The sequence below is a fragment of the Peromyscus leucopus genome, chromosome 19 (assembly GCF_004664715.2).
Source record: "Peromyscus leucopus breed LL Stock chromosome 19, UCI_PerLeu_2.1, whole genome shotgun sequence".
NCBI classification, from domain to species: domain Eukaryota; kingdom Metazoa; phylum Chordata; class Mammalia; order Rodentia; family Cricetidae; genus Peromyscus; species Peromyscus leucopus.
Window position 1 is genome coordinate 40860762 of NC_051079.1, and position 10908 is coordinate 40871669.

At 43.3% G+C, this 10908-nt stretch overlaps 1 protein-coding gene across 1 annotated transcript in view; it reads left to right on the plus strand.

Annotated features, from left to right (window-relative positions):
• Prdm6 (PR/SET domain 6) overlaps positions 1 to 10630 on the plus strand; it is a 107942-nt gene extending 97312 nt beyond the window's left edge. Inside the window, exons 6-7 of the mRNA XM_028871836.2 lie at positions 2849 to 3025; positions 9639 to 10630. Of these exons, the coding sequence (XP_028727669.1) occupies positions 2849 to 3025; positions 9639 to 9753 (292 nt within the window). The 3' untranslated portion in view covers positions 9754 to 10630. The remainder of the gene's footprint in view (positions 1 to 2848; positions 3026 to 9638) is intronic.
• The last annotated feature ends 278 nt before the right edge of the window (positions 10631 to 10908 follow it).

Genomic DNA, 10908 nt, shown 5'->3' on the forward strand with positions numbered 1-10908 from the left:
CGGTCATTTTTCCCTCAAGTAGCAGGAAAATATGATGGTATGCGAAAGAGCACCCAGGTGAATTTATCCCCTTTCTAAGTGAATGTGAGGAGAGAGACCAGTGAACTTGAGGGACTTGCCAGCATCTCATAGCTGACTAGAACCAGAGCTTGAAGTTGGACTCACCTTTCCTATTCCAGGCACTTCCGTTCGGCCACGGTGTGTTCCACGCAGTTTTTCAAACTGAGTCACAGTGGCTGGGGAAATGACCCAGGGGGTGAGAGTGGTTGCTCCTCCAGAGGACCCCGAGTTTGGTTCCCAGCACCCATATTGGATAGCTCACAAATGACTGTCACTCATCCAGCTCCAGGGAATTTGATGGCAGCCACAGATGCTTGTCCAGACTCATTCTCTCTCTCTCTCTCTCTCTCTCTCTCTCTCTCTCTCTCTCTCTCTCTCTCTCTCTCACTCACACACACACACACACACACACACACACACGTCTCAAGTGATAACTTTCAAAGACAATTCACACAAGCCACTGGATCCCTAGCAAATACTTTCCGGCTGGTCCTGGGCAGAAATGATGCTCTTTGATTCCACCATCTTCCCTTGATGACAGAACTCGACATCAGCATTTCAAATCTGCTCTGTGAATCTCTGCCACAGCATAAAAAGGACGGGTTGACTTCTGACTGCAGGAAATAAATCACCCCAACTTTTGACAGAAAGGTTAGAAAAAAAAAGGAAAAGATTAATTGGTTTTATTTAGTGGCTTATTGTTTATAGTGATAGCTATTAAAAATAGATAACCAGAGGCTAATAAATGTTAATGGTCCCTTCACTATTAGAAAAATCAATTGTCAGTGAATATAGCATATATTAATATATTATTTTGTTTATGGTCCTCAATAGCATACAAAAAAACTTCATCCCTAGAGAACTATTTTTTGAGAACTCTTTTTAAGGTCAACATTTACTGCCAAGAATAGATTTGCCAGGAGGATATTTTCCTCTGCAGGCAGTTTTAATGGCCTTCAAAGCATTATTTTATAATTATAATAAAATGCATGTGCAATTTGTCAAGCTTGATAAACTCCTTTCCAAGGGCTCTTATGTATTTCTTTGAAACCTGTTTGAGAGCAGTTAGATAGATTTCTAAATGTAAGTAATTAAAATTGTATAGTATTGAGTTATTGACCAATGCTGGACTATTAATCAAGCTAAAAAATTCTACAATCAGTGCTCAGCGTGCTGAAGCCTGGTAAAATAATAGTATTTGTGTTCAGTGAGGCAAGTAGCCGCAATTAAGCACTTCAGTTGACAAATGAGAGGGTACACTTTATTTTGCACTTAATTGAATTGTTGTACATGCTCGGTCACCATTGTCTCCCAACTCTTCAGTTGGGTGTCTGGACATTGGAGTTTCTGTATTTGCTAATGGCAGAGCAATTAAGTCCGTCTTTGCCACTGGCTTCCTAAATGCAGCCAACAACATCTACGCGGCACACCAGGGCTTACTTCGTGAATGCAGTGGAGATCCTTCAAGGCAGATTATTAATTTCCTGAAAAAAAAATTGAGACACAAATTAGAACCCTGTCAGGAGATGATGTGAAGTAGCTTTGAATAGGGACAACTGCTCATGTTTCCTACCACTCACTGGATTTTGCTTAAGTAGTCAGAAGAACTTCTGACGGAAATTTAATCTATTTTATGAAAACCCACGACTGATTTACTTCTCATGAGCTGAGAAGTGTGTGCGCTGATAATCTTGCTAATGACCAGGTATTTGTCCCAGCTTCCTCCCATTGGCTTTTGCATCACAGTCACCTCCCTGCAAGCACAGTGACGGTTGTCATTCCTTGCTGCCGTCAGTCACTCCTTGCAACTAGATTCAGCAGAGGAGGTAAGACTCAAGAACAAGACTCACAGGGCTGGAGAGATGGCTCAGTGGTTAAGAGCATTGGCTGTTCTTGCAGAGGACCTGGGTTTGGTTCTCAGAACCCACACGGCAGCTCACAACCATCTGCAATTCCAGTTCCAGGAGATCTGACACCTTCTTCTGAACTCCATGAGCATCAGATGCACATGTGGCTACTACATACACGCGACACTCAACATACACATTAAAACAACATCATCAACAACAACAATAAAACAGAAAAACAGGACTCTGTGGATAAATGGGATAGGTGAGAAGTCAGGATTTCTTTTTCAAAGAGACCCATCTGGCAGGTCTGGGTTCATCTTAGGTAGACTCCAAGGCAGTTTAGCATTTATTAAAGCGTGCATGCAACTTGGCCATATGCCCATATTTCCCTAACACTTGGAATAAGGTTCAAACACCCTGTGATGACCTTGGCATCAACGTCTCGGATCCCTTAAGGACAGTTTGTCCTCAGTTGTCTGTGCCAAAACCATGAAAATAGCAACGGCTTTCCACGCCCCACTCAGAGGATTACTGTAAAGATTAAACTAGATAATTGATTTTAAAGCACTTTGAAAAGGAAAGGATACTATGGAACCATAAAAGACAATTATGTATTTTCTTTTATACTGTTTGCCTTAATTAATCCCATGCTTATGTCTATAAAGCTTACAAAAATACGCCGGTATTTGCTGGTGAGGAGATCAAGACAAGCAAATGGCCGTTCTTGAAACAGGATGAGTAACACAGGAAGGGAATGCTCGCTTGTGATGTGTCTCATCAGCTCTGTGAATTTTGTCCCCGTGGCAGCAAGGAGCAGAACTCAGAGGCCAGCGCTCTCAGCTCAGTCCTTGCTTGAATGTCGCTACAGTCCCGCCCCCTTCCCCCACAGTGCTGACCGACACAGGACACCATGACCAGTCACTCTCTGTTTGTTGCAGACCCTACCAGTGTGGCCACTGCTCCCAGTCCTTTTCCCAGCCGTCAGAACTGAGGAACCACGTGGTCACCCACTCCAGCGACAGACCTTTCAAGTGTGGCTACTGTGGCCGCGCCTTCGCTGGGGCCACCACTCTCAACAATCACATCCGGACCCACACTGGAGAAAAGCCCTTCAAGTAAGTCGTGGCCAGCTGTCCACCCTCTTTTCCTTATCTTTCTTGGGTGCTGGCCGATACATGGGCACACCTTTCCCAGCTCAGCCCAGCTGGTGGAGAAGGCTACTTATAAGGTTGGTGTTCACGCCGTAAGAGACTCTCTTGGGTTTCGTGACTGACATTTGGACAATGAAGTCAGGAAAGCTGTACACTGGTCCTGGCCCAAGGTTTGCAATCTCAGACATGAGATGATCTTCTGGGGCCTGTTTTCTCATCAGTAAAGAAAGAAGGTATAATGAACTAACTTTAGTAGTCTACCTGTGGATCTGTAAATCTGAACTCTGTTTAGGAGTCATGCCGAGATCTCATGGCTATCAGCAAGCTCCCATAACCATGAGAAAGGTGGTCATAGTTTAGGATGCTTGAGTAATCCTTTTGGAGAGTATGAATCCTTCAGAATTCTAATGAATGTTACTTCTTATTTCATCAGGTTAATGAAAATTAAAACAAAAACAAAGGGCATATTGACTTTTGCAGTATACAGAGACTGTGGGTAAGGGCATTTGAGCAAGATTTTGTTTCAACATATAGTCCATTCATCAAAGCAGCAGATATTTGAACTATGCAAATGGCCCATCCATCCATCCATCCATCCATCCATCCATCCATCCATCCATATGTGTTCATTCAATAAGAATAAATGCCTGCTTTTCCATTGGTCATCCTGCTAGGCACAAAGAGATACAAAGGTGAATGAGACTCAGCCTCTTCCCATCTTGACTTTGAAGACCTCACACTCTAAGGGGAAGTCCAATCAATCAGTATTATAACAAAGGATGAAAAGTATGACAAGACATGTATGTACATTGTCGAGGAGTATCAGAGAAATGTTACCATCAGATCTGTGGGGGATACAATGTTTAACAGGTATAGGAAAGGATCAGCAGGAGTTTGCCAGACATACAAGAGAGAGGAGGCTGTTTCCAGTAGTTCAAACGGCAGGGAGAGACCTGGAACCTGCACACATCAGGCTGCTGGTCTCAGAACAGTTGACCGGATGAGCTCTTTCCCCCTGTGCCTTTACATTTCTACTCATTTGCTGTGCTAGCTTTCCCTGCTTGGGAAAGAAAATTAAAAAACACGGATGTCTAGCCTTATTCACCTAAAGCAGGGCAGGAAATCATTCTGTCGGTAGGAGAATAAACTACTTGCTCAGACTCAGCCAAGTAGTTTCCCATTCTGTGCCCATCCTAAGGCTGGGTACAGCTCATGGTAACAGTGACCTGTTGGTCTGGGTCCTGCCTGCCTCAATGGCCTGTCAAACAAGGGAGGGGCTCATAAAAGGTTGCCATCTTTACCTCTACCTACCATTCCTTTAAAAATTATTAATTAATTAATTAATTAGTTAGTTAGTTAGTTATGTGTGTGTCTGGATGGCATATGTGTAGAGATCAGAAGACAGCTTGGAAGAGTTGGTTCCCTCCTTCTGGCGGGTGGGTCCTGAGGCTCAAATTCAGGTTGTCAAGTCTCGGTGGCAAGCACCTTTACCTGCTGGGCCATCTTTCCAGCCACTTCATCATTGTTAACTATGGTCCTTAATGGTTTGATTGGTTATATTAATAGTAAAAACAGTGATTATTCTTGTCTGTGTGCTTGTTTACCACATAAAGTCTTTGGTCTAAGTGGGACAGGATGGTCCTAAAATCAACTTTACAATATACCAACCAAGCTCTATCCTTGTAGGCTGCAATAGTCCGAAGAGGCCATCTTTCTGAGGGGCCAGCTGGCTTGTCCCTATCTATAAAATTTCCTGTCTTGGGTGTTTGTGAACTGCCTGATGGATGTTGTCACCACACTCAGGTCTGATTCCCAGGGGCTCACAGATTCTGTCTTTGTCACTGTTCTGGAAGTAGAAGGTAACTATGCCTTTTTGAGAGTTTGGGAGGATCGAGGAGCCCATTGGTCCCTCATATTAGAGAGGGCAGCCAAATGGATTCAGTGCCAGCAATCAGATTGATTTTTATCCTGTTGCAGTGTAAATAGATTTTAGTAATTAATTGAAGCGGTTTCAGGGTCAAGATGGGAAATAGATTTCTATTAATGTTAAGGTGTTACTTATGTGTAACCTCGTTGATTCCACTCAATTTTTTCTTTAACATTCTGTTTTTGTCATGTTTCCAATAGAGTTGCCATCTTAACTTAACTTTAATTCATCAGATTAATATTTGAAATGTTTTAGTGGTCGTGTTTTTCCTCCTTTCCAACAGTATTGTTTCTTCCATGCCTGCTTTCATTTGGAAAAAACAACTGAACAAAAGATCATAAAGCAACCAGGTTGTTGGATAACATTCTATCTGGCTGTTTTCATCTTACTTTTAGCAAAATAGCCATATGTTCTCATATTTGAGGCATTTAAAATGATCAAATATATATGTCCAGAGGAGAGATGAGTGTATGCTTATTTTGAAACTGCAAGGTTTAAACATCTTCTAGGAAATGGAAAGCTAAATCCTTTAGTGTACACAAGGTCTTTCGGGATTCTATTATTGCAAGGAAGTTTGAGAATCTTCTAACCCAGCCCATGGATATCCAACCCACGGACATTTGTAAATATTATGAAGATATCCTTTTACAAGCTTATAAAACAAACATTAAAAAACTCTCTGTTGCAGATTAGTCAATAAAAATGGTTTCCCCACTACAGTTAATTTTACTACTTCAACTAATGGGCACTGGCTTAAACAACGTTGCAGAGGCTGAAAAGAATCTTGTAAAGATGCGCAAACCTAAACTGAGCGCCCAATGCAACTTCCAAGAAGATGACCCAAGTGTCTCCATCACCAAATTGTCTCCTTGACCCAGGGATTTTGACTCTTCTCAAAATCTCCAGGTGTTGGGTCAAGGAAAGCTCTTTTATCATCCTTACCTCTGCTGCTCAGAACTTGCCTCGAAGGACACAAAGAGTATTGGCCTCCCACGGCGGCCAGATAAGCAGTGGTATTGTGGAGCTAGACTGCCTGCCTGCGGGCTTTGCCTTTTATCTGATTAGCTGAAACCTTCCTAGAAGAACCTATGTCCTAAGTTCTAGGTAGACCCTGAGCCTGTCAACAGCTAATGGAGACTGAAGAAGTGGGATTTCTAAGGTACAGCAACCCACAAGAAAACAAACAAAATCAGACTGCACCAAAGGCTTTGGAGTTGGGTTTGCTCTATGAGACTGATGTCATGGGAAACAAGGAGCAGACGCAAGAGATCATGTCTTTTAATAGCAATGGCTAGGCACTGTACTGCAGGAAAGGTAGCTGGTACAGATGTTGGAGGGCTAGCAATGAGGACTCATTTCTCCTTGACTTGTGCTAAATGAGATCTCATAAGGTTTGAGGGAGGGGATCTATTCGACCTGAGAAGCTGTGTGGGCAGGCCAGGACACTCACCATAGGAGATCCCCTCTACTGTTTTTTTTTTTTTAGAAGCCAGGGAAAATATTCATCACGATGTTTTTGCCTTCAATAAAGGGAATTTGGCTCAGAATAAAGAAACAAAAGAAAATCCAAAGTAGTCCAATATTTAAGCAAGACATAGACAATACTCAGAGTAAATCTGAAAAGACACACCAAGCATTTACCATGTACAAAGCCCTAGACAGTTTGGTCCAGTTCAAGTATTTTACGGCACGTGGCAGATGCACAGAAATATTCTTGCAGGTTTTTTGTGTAGTAGAATTTTTACATCATTTTGTGATGTTTCAGTTCACACTGTTCAATCAGCCCCTACAGTTACAGAAGAAGGATGTCAAACTAAAAAGGGAAACCAAGGCTAATTCAGACTCTCATACCTGTAGGAATTGGGGACTTTGTGTGTGCTGAAGCATTTGGAAGACTTTCCACATGCCTGTGTCCGTGATGTCCCCTTCAAGGCTGTGACATCAGTGCCCATGCCAAGGGAAGGCACAAGATTGCAATTCAGGGTTAAATGCCAGCTCAACTGAAACCCTGCTCTGACCTCCCAGAACCAAGGTACATGATGGAGTAGGTCTTTCTGATGAGTTCCACAAAACGGTGAAAATATTTTGTAGAGATTTCTCATCTGGAGTTTAAGATGTTAGATATAAAACTGAAACCTTAGTCTTATTTTTTTTTTAAAGATAGTCTTCTATCTACATGTCTTAGTCTCATTTTTTTTTAAAGATAGTCTTCTATCTACATGTATTTACTTCCTCAAATATACAAATCCTTATCATTCCCAAACATCATACTTAATATATCTAACAATCCATGTTTCCCAAGAGGAGATAATTCCTGGGAATAGGATCTAAATTCAAGTGATTTCCCCACATCTGCCTGTTATTTTTCCTTCTATTTGGAGAGAAGATGGTACTAGACACAATCTTTGCAGGAGTGGTCTTCTTAGGCATCATAGATGGGGAGAATTTTCTGACAATTATAACAGATCGCTCTAGGTATATGAATCTCACTGAGACATTCAAGCAAACACTTGAGAAGAATGTGATTCTTCTCTTGCTGTGGTCATCCAGCATGGACATATGAGTATCACATAGAGATGTAGACTTCAGCCTTATGGAAAGCACCCAGGCTTCCTGCACGTGAATCCTTCACATTTTAATATACAGGATGAGGAGGGCAAAGGGAGAGCCAGGTAAATTTTCATCCCTCACAATTGTTCAACCTTTTCTCTCTCTTTAAAATTGATCCTACAGCTTCAAAATTAAAAAAAGAAATATAATAATTTGGAAGTTTGTCAAGTAGTGAAAGGTAGTATATTTGAACACACTAATCCAGTAACTAATCAGTTTTCTAATAAACAATCAGCAGTTCGAGCCATGTCATCAGCACGCCAGTAGCTCTGGAGAGGGGATGAGCTGCTCATGGACGTTAATGAATACACCAAAAATCATTAGGTGATCAATACTTCTGAGTTATTTTCATTGAGCTGATGGGTCTGATACATTAAAGCTGACATTATACATTTGTCAAGATCACCGTGCAGTTTTTAACAGTGGGGCAGGCTGCTAAAAATATTCCTTGAAAGACAATCAAAGAAGCACAACTTCTTCATCCTGACACACTCAGTTGGCACAGGAGCCTGGAAACTTGGAAGCGGCGGCGGTTCTCAACCTGTGGGTTGCGACCCTTTTTGGCAAAGCTCTATCTCCAAAAGTATTTACATTACGATTCGTAGCAGTAGCAAAATGCCAGTTATGGAGTATCAATGAAAATAGTTTTATGGTTGGGGGCCACCACAACATGAGGAGCTGTATGAAAGGGTCACAGCGTTAGGAAGGTTGAGAGCCACTGCTTTAAAGCATGCCACCAAACTCCAGCTTCCCAACATTCCCAGGCATGTGAGAATCTCCAAACTGGATGGCTGTGCTCTATTTCTCTAGCTAATTCTGTACACAGTTTCCTGAAGAGAAGGGAAAGAATAATGCTCATCAGATCATGGGGTGTGCGGCTTCCTCGTCTGTGGCAGGACAGCAGCCTTCTCTCCAGGTTGATTGTGCTTCTGCTCCAACAGCATAGGGTTCTGAGAGCTGGGGACTTCCGAAGACGGCCATTGACACTCCTCTTGAATGCCTTTTCCTTCAAAGGTTTGAGGAGGTTGTAGTAAAAGGATGGTCAGTGTGGCTGCCCAGTCTGATCATGCTTGAGGTAGCCCAGGTTGCTGCCGTGTGTGTGTGTGTGTGTGTGTGTGTGTGTGTGTGTGTGTGTGTGTGTGACATTTTTAGCAGATTAAGTAACCATGAAACTGATGTGTGGTTTCTGTGGGAGACAGGAACTGGCCCAGGTTCTCTGGGTCACAGCTTTTCTTTTAAGTAGAAGAGAGATCCTTGTTTTCTTCTCTCAGATACCCTGGCCCACAGGTTTAAGAGGCTCCCCTCTTAACCACCCCAGCACCCCAGCTCCCAGTTTTTTTTATGAGTCATCCCATTTCCACATTGGCAAACACTAATTTTAGAAATTATTTTAACCTTAAATTTGCTTTGACTGTGACGTTGTAATTAGCGGTTGCAAAAAACCCAGCCACCTATACCTACCTGATCCTCCCACCCCACTCCTCCCCCCCACTCCCACCCCTACCTCCATCCCCTACCCCTATCCCAACCCCCTCCCCATAGTCCCTGGAAACTAAGGCATTGCTTCCATGTGTTTCCAAATTCTGAGATGATCGGCTTCCTGGCTGTGGTTGCTGAGGGGAGTAGAATTCTGGGGTTTAAATTAGCAGCGGGTGAAATTCTATTTGTCATCAATTTCTCTTTGGGGTTACAGAGCAGAAAACTGCGGCAGAGGCCCTGCTCTGATGGCTCACTCCTAAAAATCTCTTTTTGTTCTTTATCTATTTGAACTGACAGTGATCAGAGCTGGAGCAGAGCAGGGCTCTCTGGAGAAATCACCTTCCCCCTGCCTATTGACAGGTCCCTCTGTTCTGCATCAGACGGGCTTTGTCCCATCCCAGGCATCCAGGCCTTGGAAGGAGCCACCAATTAAACCTCTTGAGCAGTCAAATCTGAAGCCACTTTGGAGTGTCTGTTCTGATTAGTCAGGATGAGAGGAAGCCCATCACCCCGAAGGGCCCCCCGCTCCCTGGTCTCAATTTTCTCTCTTGCCTCCGCCAGGTGTGAGCGGTGTGAGAGAAGCTTCACACAGGCCACGCAGCTGAGTCGACACCAGCGAATGCCCAACGAGTGCAAGCCAATAACCGAGAGCCCGGAATCAATCGAAGTGGATTAACTGATTGACTGGCTGGAATTAAACTGCAAGGAAAGTCATGATTAAATGTCACGGACACTTAAGCAAAACCAAAGATTTCCTCGGAGCAACTTTCAATCAGTCCCAGAAAACCAAAAGCAGTAATAAAATAAGTAAGATGTTAAGAGATATTGATCCTGGCATGGAAGTCAGACCAGGAAAGAGATTATTTATTTATGACTAGGGATGAGACTGATTTCCGTGGACAACTCACCTGGGATGGCTAGCATTTCCAGTCCAACCATGAGTTTGCTTTATTTCTAAAAAAGCTTTTTTTAAATAATAAAAAAAAAAAAAACCTGTTATTTAATACCAAAGGGAGGATTCCTCTGCCCACAGTTGTGAGAAAGAACGCACAGGGACTTGGTTCTCATTGCACCTTTTTTTTTTCTTTTTTTTTTTTTTTTGGTAGTAGCATGTTTCAAGGGGACCCGTTGTACGGCCTTCCTCCTTCTGTCGAGGCCTAGCCCACCCGGTGTGGGTGACCCCATCGAGGATGGCTGAGGCAGAAGTGAGAACCTGGCTGGCTAGCCCGACGCCACCTGCAGCCTCGGCGTCGGCCCATGTCTGTAGTTTTCACGTTTCATGCACTTTCTTGTGGCTCCTTTCCACCCGCCAGCCTGGAACTGATGCTGGAGAAAGGAAGAAAAATGGCTTCAGGTGGCCAAGTCGAAGGACGAGCGTGGAGGGCTTGCTTTGTCCTGTCCGGATGTCAGAAACCTTTACCGTGTACGGCGCTTCACAGTACAATATATCGTCCTGAAGCAGCTAGTGGAGGAAATGTTGTTTCCGGTAACGTTTTTTAGCTTAAGAAAAATGAAAACAGAAATAAAGTTCTTTGGTCTGAGGCTGAGCCGAAGGTGTTAGTCTTCAAGTGATTTTTTTGTTGTCATTGTTTCTGGGCAGGAGTTGGGTGGATGAGCCATTTTGCTCGCTCAGCCGCACTGATGGGGACAGATTCAGTTTGGAACACAGGGAGGCCCTGGAGACTCCTCCACTCCCTGCTGAGTGTGGCAAAATCATTGCCACTGAAATAGGAAGGAAAAGCAGCCAGACAGGCAAACATCTGGGAGACGGTAGCATAGTAAGGCCACCAGGAATTGCTGCTGTTATCAATAGGGATTACTTTTTCCTCTC